This window comes from Heliangelus exortis, chromosome Z (genome assembly GCF_036169615.1).
Source record: "Heliangelus exortis chromosome Z, bHelExo1.hap1, whole genome shotgun sequence".
Lineage (NCBI taxonomy): Eukaryota > Metazoa > Chordata > Aves > Apodiformes > Trochilidae > Heliangelus > Heliangelus exortis.
Genome location: NC_092454.1, coordinates 59,472,155 through 59,495,489, shown reverse-complemented (window position 1 = coordinate 59,495,489; position 23,335 = coordinate 59,472,155). Strand labels below are relative to the sequence as shown.

Genomic DNA, 23,335 nt, shown 5'->3' with positions numbered 1-23,335 from the left:
ATTGGAAAAAATCTTCAGATATTTTCAAAAGCCAAATAGAATGCTGGCGTTCTCCTCTTCGTGCATCTCCACTCTGTCCTGAAGATACACTTCTTGTGTTAAGATGAGTTCTTAGTGTAAGCTCATCAGCCTTTATTACAACCCTTGAGTTAAATCCTTGCATTAAAAACAATAGGAAAAGACTAAAACCCCTCAAATCTATGAACTTCCCAGCAGGTATTACTATAGTCTGTGAAATAGAAGACTGATTTTAATGCAAGACTCTCGAATAGGTACCATTTCACACAGCAAACTGATACTCATGGATTGTGATTTTTCCTTGTACTTTTAATCTGAAAGTGCTAAACCATTCCTTTAAAAATCTTTGTAGCTAGTAAATTGACTATTACACAGAACAGTGGATAAACACAATTTATGGTTGGATAATGCCTTCCCAGCAGAAGTATTTGGAACAAACTAAGTACAGCATAAGTTACTGTAGGACTGAGTCCTACATCCATCCATTCATTCATTCATCCTACCCAGTCATTCATGCTTCCTGTACAGTGCACACAGATTTTGCAATAAAAGGCATGGACTGGGGTGGAACATGAAGCAGTGCTTGTAAAGATGTTTTTCTTTTAATGCCACATGGCACTGTTTAAACCCTAGAGTAGGCTGTTCCGTTAGTTTAAATAATTTTTAAACTCTTGAATTAGGTTCCTGTTCAAGGTGGGCCTTTTTTCTTTCACAATTTAGGTGTTTCAGACAGAAGTCTTCTAGGTATTTCCCTTATGACTATTTCAAATACATGAAGTGAACTAAAAATACGTTTGATCTTCCAGAAATATTGAAGATTAAGCTTGCTGAAGATACATAGAAACAGCAAGTGCTTTAAAGTGTATGAGTTGAACCGTGTTTCATAAATGTGTCAATATCAATGTCTTTTTTTTTGTTTTGTTTTTTTTGTTGTTTTGTTTTTTGTTTTTTGGTTTTTGTTTGTTTTTTTTTTTTTCTGAGAGATGTCTGGGATCTGGGTGGGCAAGGATTTAAACACTTTGTTCCTATTCTAGATCAGCTCTGACAGGAAATCTGCAGAATTAATGTTAGTGCCTTGAGAATTTTCAGATGCCAATTCAAGAGACAGGACATCAGGGTAAATGCTAATCACCATGTGAATTAAGCCTTCACCTGTCTTGCAGGGCACTGCTTTATCCCCCTTAAGGTGTTCCATAAGGCAACACCTTAAAAAGTGTCCATTCTGCAACTTCAGCAACAGCAATGTGACAAGTTTGCAGTGCTAGAAGAAAACCATGCTACCACTTAGGTCCAGGAGATGCCCTCCTCCAAAAGGGCTCTCTGTAAAGCCTGACTGCTCTTTTGAGACTCTTGCAGAAGCATTCTCTATTAAAGGTGGATTGAAAAGATGCAATTATTTTCCTTGCAGAAAGGTTACTGGATATTTCCTTTTAACATTCTGTATAACAAAATACCCAGAACATTTAAAGCTTTTTAAAAACTACTTTTCTAGTAACTAAGTTGGTGCTTGAAGCACCAGTACGCATCAGCCACATTGTTTGCGTGCAGGCACAACCCAGTCAGAAGTTGCTAGTTAAAAAAAAAAGAAGATTCTGATGCAAACAGAAATGTTTGAAGTTGTGGCCTGTTACCCAAAATGAGATGTTTAGTTAGTCATTCAACTCGATTTTATTTTTTTCGGACCAACTACTTCATAGCAGTGAAGATCAAGATCTAGATGCTTGGGCACATGTTTGCCCATGCCTATATTAAAAGTTATAGTGAAAAACATCATTAGATAGCACTTTTTTTTTTTTCTTAATGGCCATACTAGAATTTTTTGGCCAGGTGCTGATGAGGGTCATAGCATATTAGGCAGCATACAGATGAAGTATTTATACAGAGAAACAGATTATCCCCTATTTCAGCTTAGTGCTGTATGATTATACACGCATTAAAATGCTGGGTTCATCTGGACATTTCTTCATCATCAAAATTCTTCAAAGAAAAATTAATATCTCTCCATTTCTGAAAATCTATTTGTGTCCCAGTTTTAACATCCTCTACAACAAAGCTTTTGATTTTGATCACTGGTAGATCATCAAACGTCTTGTACCTCACTATGATTCCCCAGTCGTGCTGGCAGCTGGTGTTTTGACAATGCATCTTGCTTTTTTTCTGAAAGAGATCAAACTGCATTGGTTTCTTGTGTGGCTTTGTCATGTAACGCTCCTTGAAGTCGTCTCCAAGGACAATGTGATGAGATTCCTGAAACAACATGTACCAGAGTGCTGAGTAATAGAGGCAATATTTCTTGCTTTTTTCTGACATTCCCTTTATCCTCACAGAGACCATTCTCCCTGGTGAGGTGTGTCCTGTTCTCCAGAAGCTCACTTTCAGCACTGTTGGCTCATCACACTTTCTTCCCCATTGATTAAATACCGGGTACAGAAAGGCCCAGGCTTATCAAAACCAAAATCACTATATACCACCTGTCACCAACTCATACCTCTCTCAACCTACTAACCACCCCCCTCCTAATACACACCTCAGGGTCATCCTTCTGTCCCACAGAGCCTCCAGGTCCCTTTCCTTTATGCTGCTCTCTAACAGGTCAGCCACAACCTATACTGATACCTGGGGTTGTTCTTTCCCAGATGATAAGACTCTACAGTTGCCTTTGTTGTAATTCATTAAATTTCTCCCCACCCAACTCTCCAGCCTGTCTGTGTCTCACTGAATGGCAGCACAGCCTTCTGGGGTGTCAGCCACTCCTCACAGCTTTGTGTCATCAGCAAATTTGCTGACAGTGCATTCTGTTCCCTCATCCAGGTCACTGATGAATATGTTGAATATGGTCCCAGTCCCAACCCCTGAGGGACTCTTGGAGTGGTAGAAAAGGCACAATAAGAAGGAAAAGGAGTTTAAGTTGTTGCTTATAACATCCATAATTAAAGATTAAAAAAAACCAAAAACCCTAGTAACTTAATTTGAAAGCAGTTGTACAATTTGATCTGGTATCTGGAAATGTTAGTTCCTCCTGGAAATTAAAATTCCATGAAATGAACAGGCTGAACTATGACATAATGCTGTTGATAGGGATTATTTAAAATACTGCAAGAAGTTATTTGCAGCGTATTAAGAAATGCTCTTCTTAGAAGAAGTTTTCTGAACTCCCAGATCACTTGCACAGGTACAGGTGATAAGATAGCAGCATAAAATCAAGCAACAGTCCAAGATGTGTGTTAGATAGCCTCGTATTCTCCAAAGAAGTGCAACCAGATTTTGACAAGGCCAAGCTATTCCCAACTCCTTCCCTGTGGCCCTTCCCTGTTCTGAGGAGGAGTTCCATCTACACTCCAAAAACAGCTGGTAAAAACAAGGAACACATTTTCTTCATTAAAAAGGGAATATATGAAGGTAAGCACTCTATAAGGCTCAGCTGTGGCTTGGAGCACCATCATTACATCTCAACTGTGTTTTCAGAGCAGCACAAATACAAGTGGCTTCAAAAGAAAAAATTTCAGAACTAGAAAGGCTCAAAGTGCCCATAAAAGGTTGTTTTTCATGACCACCACTTTCCACGTGTAGAGTAGTGGCTTCTTGGGCCTACAGAGAAGTTCTTCAGAAAACAAAAATGTCCCCATGATACACAGAAGCAACATGAGCTACCTAAAGAATGGGAAACAAGGCAATACTGAAGAATTAAAGGGCTCCTCTTGTAAAACCATGGTTTGCCTCATCTTTTGAAACTGCAAACTCTCCATAAACCAAGGAGCTGGACAGTGAGCTGATCTCAGTACTTTATATAGATAATCTCCCGTCACCAGAAATGGTAGAAATCTCAGCTACAGGAAGATTGTAAATCTTATGCTTATTGGGAAAGTAACTGTTCAGTAATTACACTAGTAGGTTATGCCATTGAAGATCACATGGCTTTCCACAAAATTCATCAATTTCTAACAGAAGAGGGATCAGGAAAACTGAAGTGGTTCTTGTCATATCAAGTATTTACACACTTTGGACAACACCAGCTGCCATCATAACATGCTATAGAAGTACTTATAACTGGTCCTGTGGTTTACCCATTTACTCAGACTTTTTTCTGCTCCAGTTTGCAAAAATTAATCTACTTTCCATACTGATAAACAATGCTATTCGTTCAACAATGCTGACTTCTCTGGTGTTCATAGGTGTAGTTTTCCATACAGAGACATACCTTTATAACTCTGATGTCATCTGTACTGCAGGCATATGCTTTGCATTTTCCACACAGAAGATTTTTTTTCCCTTCCGCTGCCTTAGGTCTTGCTTCTCTCTTCCTGGAATCTCGTAATATCTTTTCCCTCATTTGCAGGTCATGTATCTTTAATAAATAAAAAAATAAAAACCCAACCTCAAGATCATTAGGAAATTAAGAGAAGCCAAATTCTGTCTAAACATGGCTTACGATATGTGACATGGAGGAATCTTTTTCAAGCAAACAGACATAACATGCCTCGTTCTCATACAGTGGAAAGAATATGCTACATTTGTCAGGTTGAGAAAACAAGGCTAGAACAAGGCTACATGATAGACACCATTTACACTGTGTGTTCCTTTCTCCCTCCTACCCCCCTGTGGTGGCTTTGGTCATAAAGCCATTAACTCCTTGTTTAGTCATTCGAGGCTCCCTACAGAGGGAGAAGCTGAAGGGAGACAATAATCCAACGGCAGTACCAGGGCAGGAAGCCTTCCCTTCACATCTTTAGCCTGGGCCTTGGGGGAGCAGCAGACTTCCTTAAGAAAAGGGTTAGTTCTGCATATTGAGCCTTCTTTCCCCTTCTGAAGGGAGTCTTCTATGACTAATTATCCTCTTTTTTTCTTTTGAAACAGGGCATAAGGTTGACTTAACCTTTGCAACAGCTCCAAGCTAGATGAACAATCGTTCTTGTCACTGATTCAACCTGCAGAGCCAAGAACCTATTATGTGAGAGCACCTGACCATGAAGGAGACACTCCTGCTGCTCTGGGCAGAAATGAGCACAATCCATCACTAGCTTAGCCCAAGATACCTCTTGCACATCACCTCAGTACCAGAAGTTCATGACACTTCTAACTACCCTCGTGGTTTTTTCTGATCTGGTAAGGGTTCACATAAAGCACTGACTGTGTGCTGAGGCGTTCTCCAAGGTTTGTTGATCTGTTAGATGTTGCTTGAAGGAAAGATGAACAGTGCTGTTGGCTGTACAAAAGAAGTCACCAGTAGAAGACCATGTACAAACCCCAATATCATCCTGTTACTGTCTCAGGTGATGGTTTCTTCACATCCCCCAGAAACCACTGCACTGAAATCAAGAAGCACTTAAGATGACAACAAACAGCTTTAGAAGAGAACTTGTACTGGCCTGCAGCAAAGCTAAAGTCCTTCTGAACATGAACATGGAGGGAAGTACTACTGCCATCTGCAGAGTTTCCCCTCTCCTGTCTTCTACCCCAGGAAGACACAGTAATATTTTTATCCCAGTGGACAGAGTGCTTAGTATTATATTTCTAAGATGAGAAGTTTATATAAATTGAAATTTTTTATGGTTATAGTACAGATGACATTCTGCAAATGAAGAGTACACGCTGTCCCTTCTCTGCTGATCTATCCTTGCTCTGGAACCATACTCAATGAACACTTTCCAGGTTATCCCTTAGTTTTAGGCAGAGCCACAGACAGTGGAGGCTGGTATAGATCTTGCCTGTAGATTTGAGTATGAGAATTCAACAGAAATACAAACCTTTTTTGCAAATACTGCTTCACTCCAATTCTGCAGCTTTTCAATAGCTTCATTCATCATTTCTTCCTTAAAATGGTTAAGTTTCTCATTCTCAGCCACTTCTGTTTTGCTTGTTACAAGGATGCACTTGCTGCCTCTTGCCCTTCCACGACCTGTGCCACAACAGATTTATCCTCTTCAGTTACTCTTAACAAGATATGTGAAAGCAGCATGCCATAAAAGAACACTGAGGAATTGCTATGTGGCTGCTTTTGTTTCCCATATTCAAATTCAGATAATGCTGCTTATAAACAGCATTGCCTCAGCTCTTTCTTCTTGGATCACACAACAGAACAAGATGCCCCCTTCCAGGAATCCTCACAGATATCCCCAGCCAGTGCTGCAATGTCCCACTTCTGTCACCCACCTCAGTGTAGCTCCCAGGCAGACTTGATACTTCAGTTACCATACAGCATTTTGCTGTCTTCTTGTGGAAATAAAAGCTAAGAGGAGGAAAGTTCATCTTAGTCTTACCTAGCTAGTTCTCTACACTATTATTTGGTGTATATTTAAAAAAGAAAAAAATCTATCACCAAAAACCTGGGGAATTGTAAATACATTGCTGGCAAAAAAAGAGATAGCAAGAGCAAGAGCCACCTCTTTTACCTCTCTATACCCCCTGCCTGCCTGTTTTGTTTTGGTTTTTTGTTGCTGTGACACAGGTAAACTAGGAACTATGCTGATCTCAGAGCACTTCAGTAGTATTTCAGTTAGGCAAAAATGTTCACATTTGGTTTTGAGCTTCCATTCCCACAAAATCATGATCTTACATGGTTTAACACTGACACAACTTTTGCATCTTTAATGGCTTGTTAAGAGCACTATTAAGAATATCCTTTCACCCATAAAAATTAATCCTGGACCAATTATTTCATTAAGAGACAAAAATAAGAAAACCACAGGACATAAATGCTAAAAACAGAGGACTAGGTACAAACGAGATCACCTCCAGCCACATGATGAAGTTAACTACTTGGTTAACTATTACGTAAAATATTGCCAGTGCACCCCCAAAAGATGTGGGCATTGTGTCCATTTCTAGGAGAAAACAGGTATCTAAATAGCTCTGAAATTCCGTACCTCTGACTTGGATCATTTTGGTGACATTCCCGAAGTATTCATAGAGTACCACAAGGTTGCACTCAGAAATATCTATGCCTTCATCAGCAACAGATGTAGTAATGAGCAATCTGCAATCTTTGTTGGTTTTGAATGCATCCAGTACAACCTTCTGCATTGGGAGGGTCATACCTGCAGTACCAAAAAACTGTGTCAGGAAAAAACCACTGAACATTTCCTTGAGCAAGGTATCTCCTGCATTTACTCTTGCTTACGTGATTAGAAATGAACATTCCTAGCTGGCTGCATGCTACACCTTTGGAGCAGAAATTCCTCTTGAAGAAATTCCACAAGAATTGTTATCCTGGGAAGCACTGTTTCAGACACAACACTCCCCTACCTTTGTTACATACACTTGCACAGGTTAGTTATTTTAAGCCCAAGCCGATTCTTAACTTATGCCGTGCATAATCCATTTTAGCTGTAGCTTCTGTTCTACCTTATAATGTCTTTGTGCCACCAAGTACAGAACGAGAGAGGGATCTGTTAAAGGAATAGAGAAATACCACCAGAAGCAACCACAAGAAGCCATGAAAATGAATGGTTTCTAAACTTCTTTTGAACTTGTAAAAGGATCCTGCAGCAAAGGGTCACAGACAGTGTTAATGCTGTCTTAACCAGATATTCTAGACAGAAAAACCAATTGTCTCCTTAGGATTGGGTAAGTGTTTTCTAGATGTGGAAGAAAGCATGGAGCAAATTTGTTTGACCTGCCTCTGTTTAAAAGCCCAGAAAATGAACACAGGGAGAGTACAATTTTAGCAGTGTAGCAACTGGCATTCCTCAGTGCAAACCTGCATACATTTTTTTTCATCTCTTCGTCCACGACCCATCAACACATCTGACTTTATGTGGCTCAGTAGAGGGTTTGCTTCCACCCACTTCTTCAAAGCCTGGAAAACAAATAAGGATTTAGATCTCTGTCCAGATTAAATGCCAGTTAGGAATAGGTAGGTAGGTCCTATCTGTGCCTGGCTAGAGAATTAACACTTCTGAGATCCAAAGACAGAAAAGACAGTGCACCTGTGTGTCAGGAGGGAACATCTATTAATAGGTGAAGAAGCAAGTGTCACAACCATAATGCCAGATCTAACCACGACACAACTGACTTCCACTTTTCTAACTCCTGCAACTTACAGGCTGGATATACAGGACACAGCCTTCCCCTGCTGAAACCTATGCCTTTTTCCCTCAGAAACCTGCAGGTCACTGAATGTGACACCTCTGGGACCCAAAAGAAATCAGTTGCCATTTACAAACAGCATTTTCTCAGTGCACAACAAAAGTAGGACCTTCAAACTGCTCTTACATTACAGCAAACTTCAGCCATGCTACAGCAGGCTTTATATCAATAATGGAAAATTGCCAGCGGGTGCTTGGTGCTCTTAGTTTGGACTTTATCCTGCCTTTATTTTTTTTCTCTTTTGCAATTCATCCAGCACATCTATGCCCAAGAACAAACAGGTGATTGGAACCCCCAGCTGGCAGATCTGTTTACAGTAGCCAGAGACTATGATACCTTACAGTCAGTGTTTAACAGCTACCGATGCTAATAGCAGCACACTTCTTTGAAGCACCACCTTTTTCTAGAAATAAGGTATTGGAAGGGAGAAAAAGATCACCCAGTCTAGAATCTTGACCCCAGGTAATTATGAAACAGAACAGTGCATCGGAAGGGTCCAGAGAACATCTCCTCTATAAAGTCTTTCCTTTTTCTTGATCAAGAACCAATGCTAGGACATAGACCTTTGAGCCTGCAGGAATCCTCCAGAAAACCTACTAACACCTCCTGATGTGCAGTCAGTAACACAGCAGAGCTGCTGCTTTATAACACTGCTACATTAAAGTGAAAACCCTTGCAAAAATCTGTTAAAACCGATTTCTGACCTACAGTAAACACATCTGACAGTTTAATGATCAACTGTGACAAGTAGCAAGTGGAAGTGATGAAGGATTGTTGTTTTTAGAAGATAAGAAAACAGCCTCATCCTGTCTCAGAGCATCAGTGCTTAGGAAGCTGCAGAAAGTTTAGGATTTTCTTAGGAAGATCAAATACAGGCATATTTTTCTTTTTACAGGTCAAAATGGGAAGAGTAATAGATGAGGCACTATATTTTCTCACTTCCCTTTCAAAGGAGCTTAAAAAAGAAATATCTTACAGCTACTAAGGCTCTTGTTTTAGCAAAGAGAAGTGTGCGAGTCTGTGGATTGTAGCGGTATGCTTCATCCAGGATGGCAGCAAGCTCTTCCAGCTTGGGATTATCATTGGATTCATCTTTTGAAAGGGCTGTCAGTTCTGGTTCTTTCTCTGGAAGAAAACAGCAGTGTCTTGAATAGTCAAACTGCTTTAACACAGAAAACAGAACTCTCACCAAATCTATTTTCAAATGCCACAAATACTCTCTTTAGAATCTATTTTTATTTTCTACACCATTCTTTCAGATGTGAGCAAAGGAAGATTTTTGTTATATGCAACAGGTTTCCTCCCCCCCAAAAAAAATTCTGAATATATCACATTTTGTAGCAAACTATGAGGAGAACCTCTGAGACAGACTCAAAAGACAGCAACAAAGCACACTTTGTTCTTGCAAGGAGTGGTGCCGAGTCTTCTCAGAAAACAGCTGACACCAGAGGGCAGACAGCCCAGTGATTTAAAATTGCAGGAACACACCAGATCGTGGGCTGGTTTACAGCACGTGTTGCCAAACCAGAAGCTGGAGAACACTGCAACCTCTAACTTTTAATCAGTAGGGTATGAGGACCACCTGCCTTTTTCCAGAGGTTTGGGACCCATTCAGGTGCAGTGGGCAGGCAGAAGCCAGGCAGTGCACCGTGCATGGTGTGCTGCCTCTTCTAATACTGCCAGTACTCATCAGTGTTGACAGTCCCCCTGCCTGTGGGAAGCACCCTAAGGAAGCTGCTGCCTCATCTCCAAGTCAAGGCATGTAAGAAACTACTACAGTGCCTAGTTACAATTACTACTACTACTTCCCTAGCAACTGAACTAGAAGCTTCAAGTCCCAGAAAGTAAGTTCCTCCTACTTATCCTAATACTACATTTGCACCCACACAGACCTAAATGTTCTGGAAAGAGAAGAGTTTCTGGAAAAACAACTGCACTTGGATCACCATCAGCCCTTCTTCCCTCCAGTTGTCCCAGGTTCCATGTGGAATACCTTGAAATCTGTTCGTTAGTTGTTTCTCTATCTGTGTGTATGGTCCATTTTTCACATTTGTGAAAAACTCATTTAAGTAGGCTAAAGCATCTTCAATGCGTGCATCTTCACTGATGATGAGAGCATCATTGTATTTCTGCTCAGGAAGAGAGACAAACATATTAAACACACATCTTTGTGGGACAGGGGATGAGCCCAAATTTTACTTAACTAGATAAAGTGTTACAACCTTGTGTTGCTCCCCCATTTATGTGATGACACAAGAACTGCAGCCTCCTCTGCACTGTACTGTCCTTAGTGAATACCTTAAGACACAACTCTTGTGTGCTTTTCTTTACCCTACACTGATCAGGTTCCAAACCTGCTCCTAGGTGAAAACACCTATGTCAGAAGGCACAGGATGGCTCCAGCTCTGTGTGGAAGGAAGGAGAACACACGTACCCGCAGGTGTTCCGTGCAAATGAAAAGGTGTCTACAAATGCTGCTCTCCTGCTCCTTATCTGCCAGCTGCAACAGCCTGCATCTTTTCTGAGTGGCAACTATCCAGTGTTCGTATTTCTGTGTCCCAAAGTCATTCTTGCTGATTTGAGAGATAGTATCTAGTAAGGAAGAGAGACACAAACAGTTGTCAGTCTTGACTAACAAATAATCAGAACAGTTAGCTAGAAGATGACACATTTTCCTGGAATGTCAGTTCTAAAAGGCCCATGCAGAACAACAGGGTGATACCATCATAGAATCACTATGGTTGGAAAGCACCCGTGGAGGTCTTTAGTCCAGAGCTCTGCTTAAAGCAGGCATCAGCCAGAGACAGTTGCTCAGGGTCATCTTCAAATGGATTTTGAGAACTTCCAAGAATGGAGACTCCACAGTTTCTCCAGGTCATCTGTTCCTGTGCTTGACCTGGAACAGTCAGGATCCCTACAGTAAAGAAGTTCTTCTTGATGCTTAAGTATATTCCTGTTTGTGCTCTCTCATCCTGCCTCTGGGAACCATCTGAGAAGGCTCTGGTTCAGTGTTCTTCACTCCCTGTGTTTCGATATACACCCAGATGTCAGGCTAAAATTAACCCATTACAATTCAACTGATAATCCATGGACATACAGACATATGCAGGGTCTTCAGCAGTAGAATTAGCAATAGAATTACTTAGCCTGTAAGTAGCCAGATCTATTCTCCAGACCCCTCACCAGCTTGGCTGTCCTCCTCTGCACTCGCTCAAGCAACTCAATGTCCTTCTTGTAGCAAGGAACCCAGAACTGAACACAGTGGTCCAGGTGCAGACTCACCAGTGCTGAGTACAGGGGCAATCTAGGCACAGAATTGCCCAACACAGTTTGCTTCTGAGCTGCATTATCAAGGGCTGCTCTCAATCCATTCTCTGCCCAACCTGTATTTCTGCTTAGGATTGCTCAGACCCAGGTGCAGGTCCTTGCACTTGGACCTGTTGAACTTCATGCAGTTTGCACAGACCCACCTCTGAAGCCTGTCCAGGTCCCTCTGTATGGCGAAAGAGCTAACCCAGCTGCTGTTTCCACCCAGTTTTGAACTAGGGACCTTTTATCTCTTAGGCAAATGTGATAATCACTGCACCATATAAATGCTGCTCATTCATGCAAGAGGAACCACTGTGCACAAATAAGCTTCAGAGGTGTTTGCTTAATTTGGTGTGCAGTTTGAAATCCCCACTGTATTTGATTTTTGTTGGTATTTCTTGCAGTTTGGGCTGTGTATTTTTTTGGTTGGGTGTTTTTTTTTTTCCTCCTTGCCCCAGAATAATGTTCACTCTCCAATATCTAAAAGTGGCAGGAAGAAAATCTAGAAACTCTGAAACTGAGGTAACCAGGGTTAGGGCACCCTGTTCAGTTTGCAAGAGGCATTCAAAGCACAGACATAATCTTTTTATTAAGACCTGGGTAGAACAACACTGATCCTGAGCACAGTCATCCCTGGGTCTTTGATCTTGTTGGTAAAAGCTTCTTACTGGATACCAGTTCAGCAAAAGCAGAAAAGATCCACTGATTTCTGCAGAGCTGCAGAATTAGGTCTCATGACCATGAGATGCATTCTCTCTCCTCACAGCCATGCATCTCCCTCTCTCCAAACTGCAAACCCTCACACCACTGCAGCTCCTGAGGTAGGGACCCCACAGACAAGTGTTTCCTCTCTTAGGTAGCCATATCCCCCTGCTCCTCTGGTGGCAGTCATGTTACACAGAGCCTCCTCTGCAAAATGACCTTAAATGCTTTCCAACAAGAAATGGCCTGGTAAAGAGTGGAAAGGTACCCAGACATGTAGAGAGGACAAAATGCTGACCTACGAAGGTGTCTGGGGCACCCCGAGAAATAACTGAGTGCAACTCAAGAGAGGCGAGGGCATAGAAAATACAAAAAATGTCAGAGCAGCAGGAATGACAGTAAACTTCTGCTGAAAGGAAGAAATCACAGCATTTATAGTAGCACTACAACTGGGACTCTTCTTGCTTTCCTTAACAGAGGCAGACTTAGGTATGAAGGGTTGGGAGAAATGGTTAGATAAGAATGTACAAATATCTCTCATCAATGAAATTCAGCTAATTGCATTTTGGAAGCTTATTTCAGATCCTGTAAACATTCAAAATTCTTTGACAGTGTCAAAAGTACACCATCCTTTGCTGCAGGAAACAGAGTCTGAAATCCAAGAAAAAATCTTTATGATTATCATACCAATCACAAATAAGTGGAAAACAGTTGACTCTTCTACCTGTAATCTCTTATGCAGGTAATACTGGCTAAAGGCAAGCAAAAAAGAAGGAGGAGAAAGGAAGGGTAACAAGAGTGACTGTTCTGGCAGCAATGAGGATTTACACTTATGTAATCACAGATGGAATCCCAGTTGCAAGGCACATTACAGTATCTTACCCACTGAGTAAATCCTTCTCATCAGTGCCTCTGTCTCACACATCAGACCAGAGATAATGTCTGCAAACCGATTCTGAACTCGCATCTTAACCAATCTGACATCTAGAGACAAGAAATAGAAATCAGTAGCCTGAATGAGTAAAACATTCCCCTGGGCACTGCAGACAAATTCTTGCTCAGAAGAAGAATCTATGTAAGATGATCTGTGGCATTGTCATGATTTTTGTTAATGAGCATTCTAGTTGCATGGAAAGAAAGAGACCCCAGTTTTTACTGGAAGAACTGCACTGGCTTTTCTGCCTTGCTAAATAAAAAACTGAGATTGTGAAACTCAGCAAAGACACAATTTGCCCAAATGGGCACTGCCTCACTGCAGTGCAATGGTGAAATGCAGGCCTAACATCCTTCTAAGGAGCAGGAAGCAAAGCTCCAGCTTAATTTTAAGCCTTATACTTCACCTGACCAAAGCAGAACTGGAGAGCTGTCTTAATTACAGTGCTTTGCATCTCATGGGCAAAGAAAAAAGAAGCTTGCTTACGTGTTTCTGGCTTGTTTTGGAATCTCTGCAGCTCATCTTTGTTCTCTCTGACAGTGGATATGGCCTGTATGTCAAGGTAGGAGCAGAGGATACAGATGTGCTCTATTGTCTCCTTGATGCTCTTGGCATTACCAACTCCAACAGAAGCCGTTAAACCTATGATCTGAGCACACACATGAACTGCAGTGGTTACTCTTATGTCACACACAGAAAAAAAATCCTGAAGACCCTGTTACCTGCCACCAAGTTGCCACCATCTTCAAAACCAAGGAAACAAACCACAGAGTGGAACTAAACACAAGTGCAAGGACTAAACCTGGAGAGCCATGCCTTGCCCCAACCGACGTCCTCTCCAAGGCACTCATGCCTCAAGTATTCAAACTGAAATTAAATTATCCACCCACATAACTCCATAAACAGCTGTATTTGCCAGTGCCCATCCCACACAGAAACAGCAAATCCCCCCAAAATGGTTCTCCACAGTCATTCAGAGGAGATGTCTGACAGAAGCCTCCTGTCAGGGGAGGCAGTAGCAACAGAGCTGAGGAGGGCAACAGAGCTGACAAGGAGATTACTAAATTCTGGGGCACGTGCTTTCTTCCCAGCCTGCTTAGTTACAAGTACTCAAGTCTCTGTTATGTTTTTTAAGTCCATCTTGGTGGCTGGAGGGTAGATGTAGCAAAACAAAGCCTGGAGGTGTCCAGGAAGAGAGAAAATGTGTTTCAGACAATCCCATTTCCATTTGCAGCCCCAAAGCTGGACTAACACAAAAGGCAAGACTTGAGGATATACAGACTGCACTGCAAAATAATTTAATGTTCCCACCACCAACAGGCTGGGCCCTACCTGGGGTAGCTGCTTGGCAGAGGAGTTGAATTTGTCTTCAAGATACTTGGCCATTAACACATTGTAAGGGTGGTTGCCCGTAGTGTTGTGACACTCATCAAATATCATCAGGGTGAAGATAGAGAGGGAACTGAAGATCCCTTCCTCCATGATATTCACAAGAATCTGGGGCGTCAGCACAATGATGTCACTGTCCTCTATAACCTTTTTTACACAGACATTTGCAACCGTTTCACCACTCATTCCTTCAACAGAGTATCTAGGAAGAAGAGGGAGAATTACAGGATATGAAAAAGGATGTCTTGCAGGGAAAAACTAGCTAGAAGGATGGACTTTTTATCAAGCCTGAAGTGTACTGACAAAGTTAAAAATGTCAAATTGCTGGGGACAGCAGTTTGGCCCAGGGAAGCTGAGAAAAAAAACTGCTGAGGATAAACATGAGACAGTTGTCTGTCCAGCATCCTTGTTTTCCTATTACTATAAGCATTTGTATGTGGATATGCAGTAATTAGTCCCTTCAAAATCACATGCTACAGCTGTCAGTACTCCCCTAAGCAATTTTCAGTCCCATTGGAGAGATGGACTGTCATTTTCTGACCAGAGGTTAAAAAACTAAAGAATTTGGGGACCTTCCATTGGGGGAGAAAAAGAAAAAAGAAAAAAAAAAAAAAAAAAAAAAGACACTGCTTTTTAAGATTGCAAAGAGGAATACCACAGCTGTTGAGCTGTTGCCTGGAGCTGCCTCATCTTTGAAGCAGGGCTGAGAGGAGTCTCAGGAGAGAACACGGAAGCAAGCACAGTTTTTCTTTGGCCATTTCCACAGATGCTGCACAACCATTTCTTCAACCATCCAAAAGCACCATCCAGACTCTCCAAAGTCCACTATGCAGCTTGGCATTCTTACCACAAGGCATCATCCTGATATTAACCTCAAGCACTCCCATCACCCGTAAACCCACTATGTTTTGTCCTGCCCACAGCTGACCCAGAGGGACACTTATTTTCTGTGGAGGAAGCCCACAGGTAGAATTGCACTTACCCACTTCTTTCAAAATGCTGCTTGAACACATTTTTCTGTTGTTCATACACTGGCACTTTGGTTGCAAGAAAGACAACTTTCGCCTTCTGCCCTGCAGGCATGTTTTGGAAGTGATGTTCACAAATCAGAAGTGCCACAAATGTTTTGCCAGACCCTTTAAACAAAGAATGTGGATGATGAAGCCTAAGTACAGAAGGGTGTGAGCAGAAGCCTGTCTCATCAGGATGCCTCTAACAATGAGGAACTGATGAGAAGGCTGTGACACCTCCAGTCTTGCTTTGACTGTTTGAACACATTCTTGCTGCTTACTTGGGTGGGCAATCATCCCTTTCTCTCTCAAAGCCTCAGTCTGTAAAGACCATGTGGCAGTCACTGAGAAGGAAAATCTATCTGCAGTTTTGAGTTCTTGGAGTCCATTTCTGCTCTTAGAATGTGCTCCCACATCATACCAGGCTCTTGTAGAGGCACCAGGCACTCTCAGCTTCCACCTTCCCCATGCAGCCTTGCTCCTCTCACTCTTCTTCTCCAGCACAGGGGGTTGCTGTGCAGGACATCTAGAGCTTCTGTGTCCCCACCTGCCTCCCCACAGGGATAATCAGGCCAGCAGCATGCAAAACATGGGTGAAAAGAACGAGCTGACTGATCTCTTGCTGCTGAACCTCAGTCTTCTAATTTCAGCTCTGAGCTATTGCAGAAGGTCCCTGTGCTGTGCTCTAGGCAGGAGACAGAGGAGTCTCAGGGCAACCCACCCTCAACTTGCAAGCCAAATGCTTTAAAGATCTACAGAGATTGATCGGTGTATTATTTTAACTAAAAAATTCACACTGGGGAGTGAGAAAGCAGAAATAAGGACATGGAAATCTGAATACAAACATTGAAGCTCCAAGAACACATCTGTCTTGATCAGTCTCTGTGCTGCACTTGGTCACTAATGTCAGGTTAGATCTGGATCTGTTTCTACAAGGAAGGCTGCTTTTAAATAAACAGCTGAAAAAGCCTGACTAAACCTCCACCCTCCACTATCTTCCATAGTACACTCCATCAAGACTATTTTTTCTAAGAAACTTGTGTTTTCTTACCTGTGGGGGCACAGATCAGCGTGTTCTTCCCACTGATAGCAGGCTGTGCAAGTTCTGTCTGGTACCTCCGAGCCTTCTTTGGTTCATAAGCATATGAAGGCTGACCAGTCCCTTTTAGGAAAAAACCATGTATTTGTGGTTGCAACAGAAAGGCATAAAACACATTGTGTCCAATATAACCACTACCTAAAATGACAGCGGTGGAGTCCTTGCAGTTTATGCAGAGTACTCTCCACCACACAAGCCTTTTATCAGCACATGTGGACCTGAGGAGGATTCTGTGCAGGTCTGATGGCAAACTTCTGCTACTGCTCGAATGTGCTTTCTAAAATGAACTAATTTCCAGGCCTTGGCTGACAAAGCTCACTTCAGCTGGTCTTTTTCAACTCACAAAGAGAACACAAGGGCACATTTCCCCCCTCAGATACACACACAGTATTCCTTGCAGCCTTCTGCTCCACAGACATTTGAAGTCAATGCTCTCCTAAACTGTGGCCTTTCAGGGAGCTTGCAATTATGTAAAACCAATAGGAACCTCTGGTGGAGCAAAATTTGCCACACAAGACATGATAGTCACTGCAGAGATGCTCTGTAGCCTCATTCAGCTCTCTAAACTAGCTGGTACTGGTCATACATGACTAAATTGTATAGGAAAGAGATGCAGCAACAGCCTCCTGTCTGGAGACCTTCTTGGTAATGTGCTGACAGAATAAGTTTGCACCAACAATGTGATAAATGAGGGGCGACCCCTAACATGTGCAATGATCAGTACAAGATTCTGTAAACATCAAAACTGAACACAGCTAAAGCAAGTCAGAGACTTGCAGTGTTTCCTCAGTAATTCCCTTTGAGGTACCCCACATCTAGACCCTTCTGGAGTGTCAGGAAATGGAGAATTCCAGCCACAAACTGTCTTAAGTTTCCAAGTCTTACCTGAAGCTGAACCAGGATTTTGACTAAGCTTATTATCAAATCCTGCTTCTTCAGAAAACGTTATTGTGGTTTCATATATGTTCTCAGAGGCATCTGCCACTTCTCCATCAAAATCTTTGGCGTTATCTGTACAATGACAAAAAAGGCATGTTTCCGATCCTTTCAATTTTAAAATATAGTTGTTACAATGACAAGGTGAAGGAGCTGGGTGCCAGCGTGGAAGGACTACATAAGATGATGCTGCATCCAGGCTCCCTTCTAAGTAAGAGGGATAGCATTGAGAATCTTGAGTTTAGAGGACCCACATAGTCAAGGCACATTTCTCTATTCCTTAATTAATCAAAGAGGTAATAGATCAGGAAGAAAATTATATCCTCTGTGTTTAGTGAGAAGACTAGAGATCTAACACTGACGTCAACCACAGGCATGAAAACTACTTGGGAGTACAAAGAAGCTTTTTAAATTCAAGACTTTGTTTTCCCTTTACACTCGTCTTTTGTAGGGACCTAGGAACTGTAAAACTATTTGCATCTTTCACCTTGTCTGACAATCCAGAGAGGTTCCAAACAGATGCTTCCTAAAATTTGGCTGCAGCAATAAAAACATTTTAAAATAAGAAACATTATTTAAGAAGCCACTCAAAGGTAGCTTGTCCCAGATGCTAATTAAAAACAATTCATGATATCACTTATGCTGGTATCATGGAGAAAGCAAATGCAGTCACAAAGAAACATAATCTAGTTGATCTAAAATCACTTGTCTTTCTTAATTAGTTTGCAGTGAAATATTGTATTACACTCTAAATTCTCCCACGCTGCAGGGTGCCCATACAAGTATTTTTTAAGTGGAAAAAGGTAAATTTGATGACAAAAGCAAAATCTTAGTATGAGAAAGTCTGCCTTTTTATGGAAAATGAACACTTGGTAAATAGTGCTTATTGATTTCACAAAGAAAGAAGTACGCCATCTACTCTGTGGATAACAGGAGTGGATAACTTTCTAGAACATCAAATTATTAAACATATTTTATAAAAAAAAACATTTATCACAACTTAAGCAACCATAAGGATGGAAAAAGGTGAATTACCGTGGATGGGAAGGAAGAAGATAAAAATGTTGTTAGTTTTGTACCTTGAGATCATGGCTGATGTTGTTTACCAAAACAAGGCAACATTCATAACCATATGGCAGGAAAAATACTCAACAAGTAATTTCTGATAGTTTGTAAGGCAGTGCCTATATTTTGCTTTACAGAAAAGACATTCAATTAATTAAAAAAAAAAGGGGGGGGGGTGTCTTTTTAAGCAAAAATGAACAATGCATTCTGATGGCACCCTTTTAAATAAGTCTGACTGCCCAAGAAAACCCCCCAGAAAACTACTGTCTGGTACAAGAATGGGAAAAGAACACCATAAAAGCAATTAGCAGTTTACCTTCTCTCATATCCCACAGTTCACTTGCATTGTAATACCCAGCATTATCCAGTGCCAGCTGAAGGCATTTTGGCCAGTTTTCCTTATCCGATCGACAGAGACACTCAATGAGTTTTGTTATCCCAGCTGCTTTGCTTCTGTTTTCACTAATCTGCACACACACAAACAGGAGTTTCTGTAGCTTCTCAGTGACCAGAACCACTCCCCTTTCATAAATATTATCCTTGGTTTGATGTTCAGTTGAAAACTGCATTTCCTTCTCACAGAGCAAAAGGTTTCCAATGTCATTTACCTTCCACTGTGGAGATTCTGCCAGCCTGGTTGTACAACTAAATTCAGCCAGCTACTTGTTTGAATATTCACTGGATCTAAAACACAGCAGGTCCATTCTGTGAGTAACCTGCCATAATCATCTAGGGCCAAACTCATAAAAAAGGGTTCCAGAACAGGACAATGAAGAACTACAGAATTTATGGCTGGCCCAATTTTTGTTAGATGCAATGGCTTTCCAAGTGTTATGCATCTCCATAAAGAAATACCACTTTCAAATAAAACAGTGGCAAACAACCATTCTCAGGGGTCATACAAGGTGAGAACACCCAGCAGGCTCGTTCGCACAGCATCAGTAACTTAATATTAACCAGTCATGAATGACAAACAATTGGTAATAACATCATTAATAACACTAAGCTAGAACAGTGCTACCACTAAGCTAGAGCAGTAGCAGCACACAAACCACACACCCAAAGGCAATGAAGTGCTGTCAATTTCTGCAGCACAGTATTCAGCTAACAAATTGAGACCAGAAGTTTCATTTCACCCTATGACCATCCCCTTGGGTGCTAACAAGCTCAGAGATCCAGGCAAAGTTTCCTGGGATTACCATGATGAAGGTAAGGGACTATGTCAAATCCCATGAGAAGCAAAAATCAATTTACGCAACATCTAAATGCTGCTTTGCCTGCTCCCATCTGTGTTTCTAGGTGCACTGATGCTGCATAAGCACTCCAGAAGGACGTCTCTTCCAAAGGAACTCATTTCACAGCAATGTGGCACCTCTCAGAGACCCTGGGATCTCTCCATGAAGACTGGAACCCACACAAATACACACCAGCACATGCTAAAGCCTCCCCATCCTGCTTCCCTGCCTGCAACCATTCCCACATAGCCTCACCCACCAAGCCAAGGGGTGAGGGATGAGACATGCAGATGCTGCAGTCACAGCCTCCTCCAAGCAGAGGAAAGGAGGTCCCTCCCCGGAGATCATGGCTCCACCCTCCTCAGCTGGCAGCCTGACAGGTGGGACACCAACTCATCCTGCAGTGAAGCAGCTGGCAATTCTCCATGGTGCAGCTAGGTAAGTGCTGGGATTTCACCATCAACCATACCTGCAGGATCTCATCACACTCCCTTTCTATTAGGCAGGTGTTGATATAGGGCATGATCATTACTGGATCAACCTCAAGCATTGTGGCTTCTATCCTCTTCAACAGCTGTCGGTGCAACTCCAGCTTCTCCAGTTTGCTGAAGTCCCAGTTTTCAATTGCTTCTGCCAGCCCAGTGTAACCTTCCAGAAAAAAAGAGAGAGACGGTTAGTACGGATTCCTGCCAGCAGGAACAAGCTGAAAAAAACACCTCCTAAGCCACAATAGAGAAATTACCTTGGTCTATAACTGACAAAAAACACGAACAATTTTTGTAGAGTGACTTTTCTTTTACCACACTTGCCTCTGTAAGACGAACACCCCTAGGCTAAAAGAGCAGTAACACTTGCAAAGGAAAAAAGAGATACTTCAAGGCTTACATCACCCAGGCAACCGAAACAACCCCCTTCCTTTGATCCACACAGTCCTTGGATCTCTGCAGCCCCAGTATTCTTCCACAGGGATTCCCAGAGCACAGGAAGCTGATCAGAATCACAAACACCTTTGGTCATCTCTTCTTTTAGTTACCCTCCCTTCACCTTTCAGTCTTCTCCTTTCCTCCACCTTCTTTCAAAAATCCTCATCTCACAGGATTCAACAGGATGTCCTCAAACTAATTATCACCCATCTCTGCATCTCCAAATGCAAGTGATGCTCTATTACAGTTTTGGACCAAATCAGCAAGCATTTGGGATAGCACTGGGAGCCATCAGGTTGACTTTTTTTCAGTTTTTTTGCTGAAAACACGCCAAACAGAATGCTAGACATATTCAAAGAGATAATCTACAGTTCAGAAGCCAGGACTATCACAGGATGGACTACCACACCTCTGGTCCTGGTATTTGCTTGAAAGGGAGAGTTTGGCATCCAAGTGATGACAAATTCACTTAATTGCTGACACACTAACTATCCATTGCTAACTGTGAGTAAATGAAAATGAAAGTGGCTTATGGCATGAGACTCTGGGATATGAATATGATATGAGTTATCTAACAAACCACTGAAAAGAATCCTGGTGATTTACACCTTCAGCATCTCTTCTGTCACACTTTGAAAATTACTTGAGGACCTCACACATTGGGCAGTCATGGCTCCCGAGGAAGAGTCATTCCATTCATAAATGGTTAATGGTTACTTACTTCTGGAAACACTGGATTTCAAGACCTCTGTTCACTGTTTCCTTGCCCCTCGAGGAGTTTTATTTGCAGCCCCTGTCCACCTGCCTCTCCCACCTCATCTACCTTTTGCAGCCAGACGCAGGGATGACGGACCGATGCTCCCGGTCCCTGGTGGCCCCGGTGGGGAAGAGGCGAGGCGGGGGAACCCACCTGCGGAGTGGCACTCACCTGCGGCCTGAAGGGCGTCGAGCAGCCCCCGCAGCCAGCCCTGGGCTTCCTGCTGCAGGACGGCGTCCAGGAAGAGCGCGGCGGCCGCCGTCACCCCCCGCTCCTCCGCCCGCTGCACCTGCTCCCGCACCTCTGCAAGAGACCGGGGGGCACCGGGTGAGGGAGCGGCGTGGGGGCCAGGAGGGCAGCGGGGAGGGAGAGGGAGGGAGGGGAACGACGACGATGAGAGCGGGGAACAGTGGGAGGCAGCGCGGGGGGCATGTGGGGACGGGGAATCAGGGGTGGGGCGGTGTGGGCACCGGAGCAGGCTGTATGAAGGCGGGAGTAGCCCCCTCACCGTCGGAGAGCCACGGCGACATGTTGCTGAGGAGGTAGACGGGGTTGAGGGTCCTCTCGAGGTACCGGCGGTAGCACTCCAGGCTCCGCTTCTCCTCCACCGTCATGGCCGGGGCGGGCGGTACCGCTCACCGACACCGACAGCCTCACCGGCACCTCTCACCGACACCTTCACACCGGCACGGTCGGATCTGCGCGCGGCGGTCCGGGAGAAGGGGCGGTATCGATGAGAACGGGGAAAAGGCACCGCCGGGCAGCCGGGAAATGGAAACCGAAAGTGGGGCTGGAGGGGCAGGGCCGGGCTGCCGTCAGAAAAAACCGGAAGAAATTAACAAATACAACACCCGAACAATGGGGACGGGAAGAGGGAAGGGGAGAAGAGGAATAAAAGTATAAACAAGAAAAAAAGATTTAAAAAAAAAAAAAGAAGGCGATGCACACACAGCGAGTGGGCTGTCCGGGAACCGGGACCGGTTGCAGCTGACAGGTCAGGGAGAGCAGAGTAAGAGAGTGCCAACAAGGGCATTGTTCTGGTTTCCCTTCCCCTTTGCCTTCCCAAACCCTCAGATGGATTTGGGGGCTATGTCCTTTCAATTAACTAAGCCTTTTAAAAGGCTTTTAAAGTTTTCTTCTTTGCAGAAGTTTTCTGCAGTGATCCAAAAACCCTACAGGCTCTGAGCAAGCACATCATTTTTTCTGCTCCATTTCAGCGCACCCTCACTCTCAGGTATTTAATATTCCTTCTTGGCTTTCCCTGGAGTCCACTCTTTTGTTTGTCCTACCCAGCTCTGAAGGAGTTCCAGGAAACATAACCTGAAATGTCCCTGCCCTGCTGTGATGTAGCACCACTGGCCATCATCCTCTCAAATGGCCCAGAAGAGGCTTCAGCCCTGGCCAACAGAAGGACAGGAACAACTGCTGGGTTTGACACCAAAACAACCAATCTGCTGGGTTACCTTTCCCTCTCAATCATGCCTTATGCCCTACCATAGATTTCCTGAAACCAAGAACTCAAATCTCATTTCCCAAACCTCCAAAATTATTATTCTCCCTCCAACCACCTGCAGAGCCAGTCCGTCAAGGCAGAGATCCCAGCCCCCATCCCTCAACTCTATGCTGAACCCCAGGTACCAGGTCCCACCACAAGAACACAAAAATGTTCCAAAATAGATAAATCACACCCACAACTACAGAATTGATCTTGAGATGAGTCTGGGAGTCTAATTCAATGTTGCATCTTCCAGCACCTCATGTGGTGTGAAAAGGAAGACCAGGGCAGCCTGCTTTACTGCTGCAGGTTGTGGTGCCAAGCAATTTCTGGGAGATCCTTCTAGGCCAGACTGGGGGAGAAGTGTTGTTTCTTCCT

General features: G+C 43.1%; 1 protein-coding gene across 1 annotated transcript; it reads right to left on the bottom strand.

The window, feature by feature from the left end:
- Window positions 1-306: 306 nt before the first annotated feature.
- On the bottom strand, window positions 307-22,247 carry RIGI (RNA sensor RIG-I). The gene is made up of 18 exons (XM_071731907.1): window positions 21,971-22,247; window positions 21,634-21,765; window positions 20,252-20,430; window positions 18,864-19,014; window positions 17,432-17,557; window positions 16,499-16,609; window positions 15,420-15,573; window positions 14,381-14,639; window positions 13,535-13,697; window positions 12,997-13,098; window positions 10,538-10,695; window positions 10,097-10,232; window positions 9,080-9,228; window positions 7,723-7,813; window positions 6,882-7,052; window positions 5,763-5,914; window positions 4,217-4,363; window positions 307-2,265 (listed from the first exon to the last, which is right to left on the bottom strand). The coding sequence occupies exons 1-18, from the start codon at window positions 22,074-22,076 to the stop codon at window positions 1,966-1,968; spliced, it is 2,787 nt and encodes a 928-aa protein (XP_071588008.1). The 5' UTR covers window positions 22,077-22,247; the 3' UTR covers window positions 307-1,965.
- Between the last annotated feature and the right edge of the window lie 1,088 nt (window positions 22,248-23,335).

Coding starts and splice junctions, on each gene's coding strand:
- RIGI (XM_071731907.1), bottom strand. CDS start 22,076: ATGACGGTGGAGGAGAAGCGGAGCCTGGAGTGCTACCGCCGGTACCTC. Junction 15,574..16,498: donor GCTGATCTGTGCCCCCACAG/GTAAGAAAACAC, acceptor CTTTGTTTAAAG/GGTCTGGCAAAACATTTGTG. Junction 9,229..10,096: donor ACTAACGAACAGATTTCAAG/GTATTCCACATG, acceptor GTTTTCTTCCAG/AGAAAGAACCAGAACTGACA.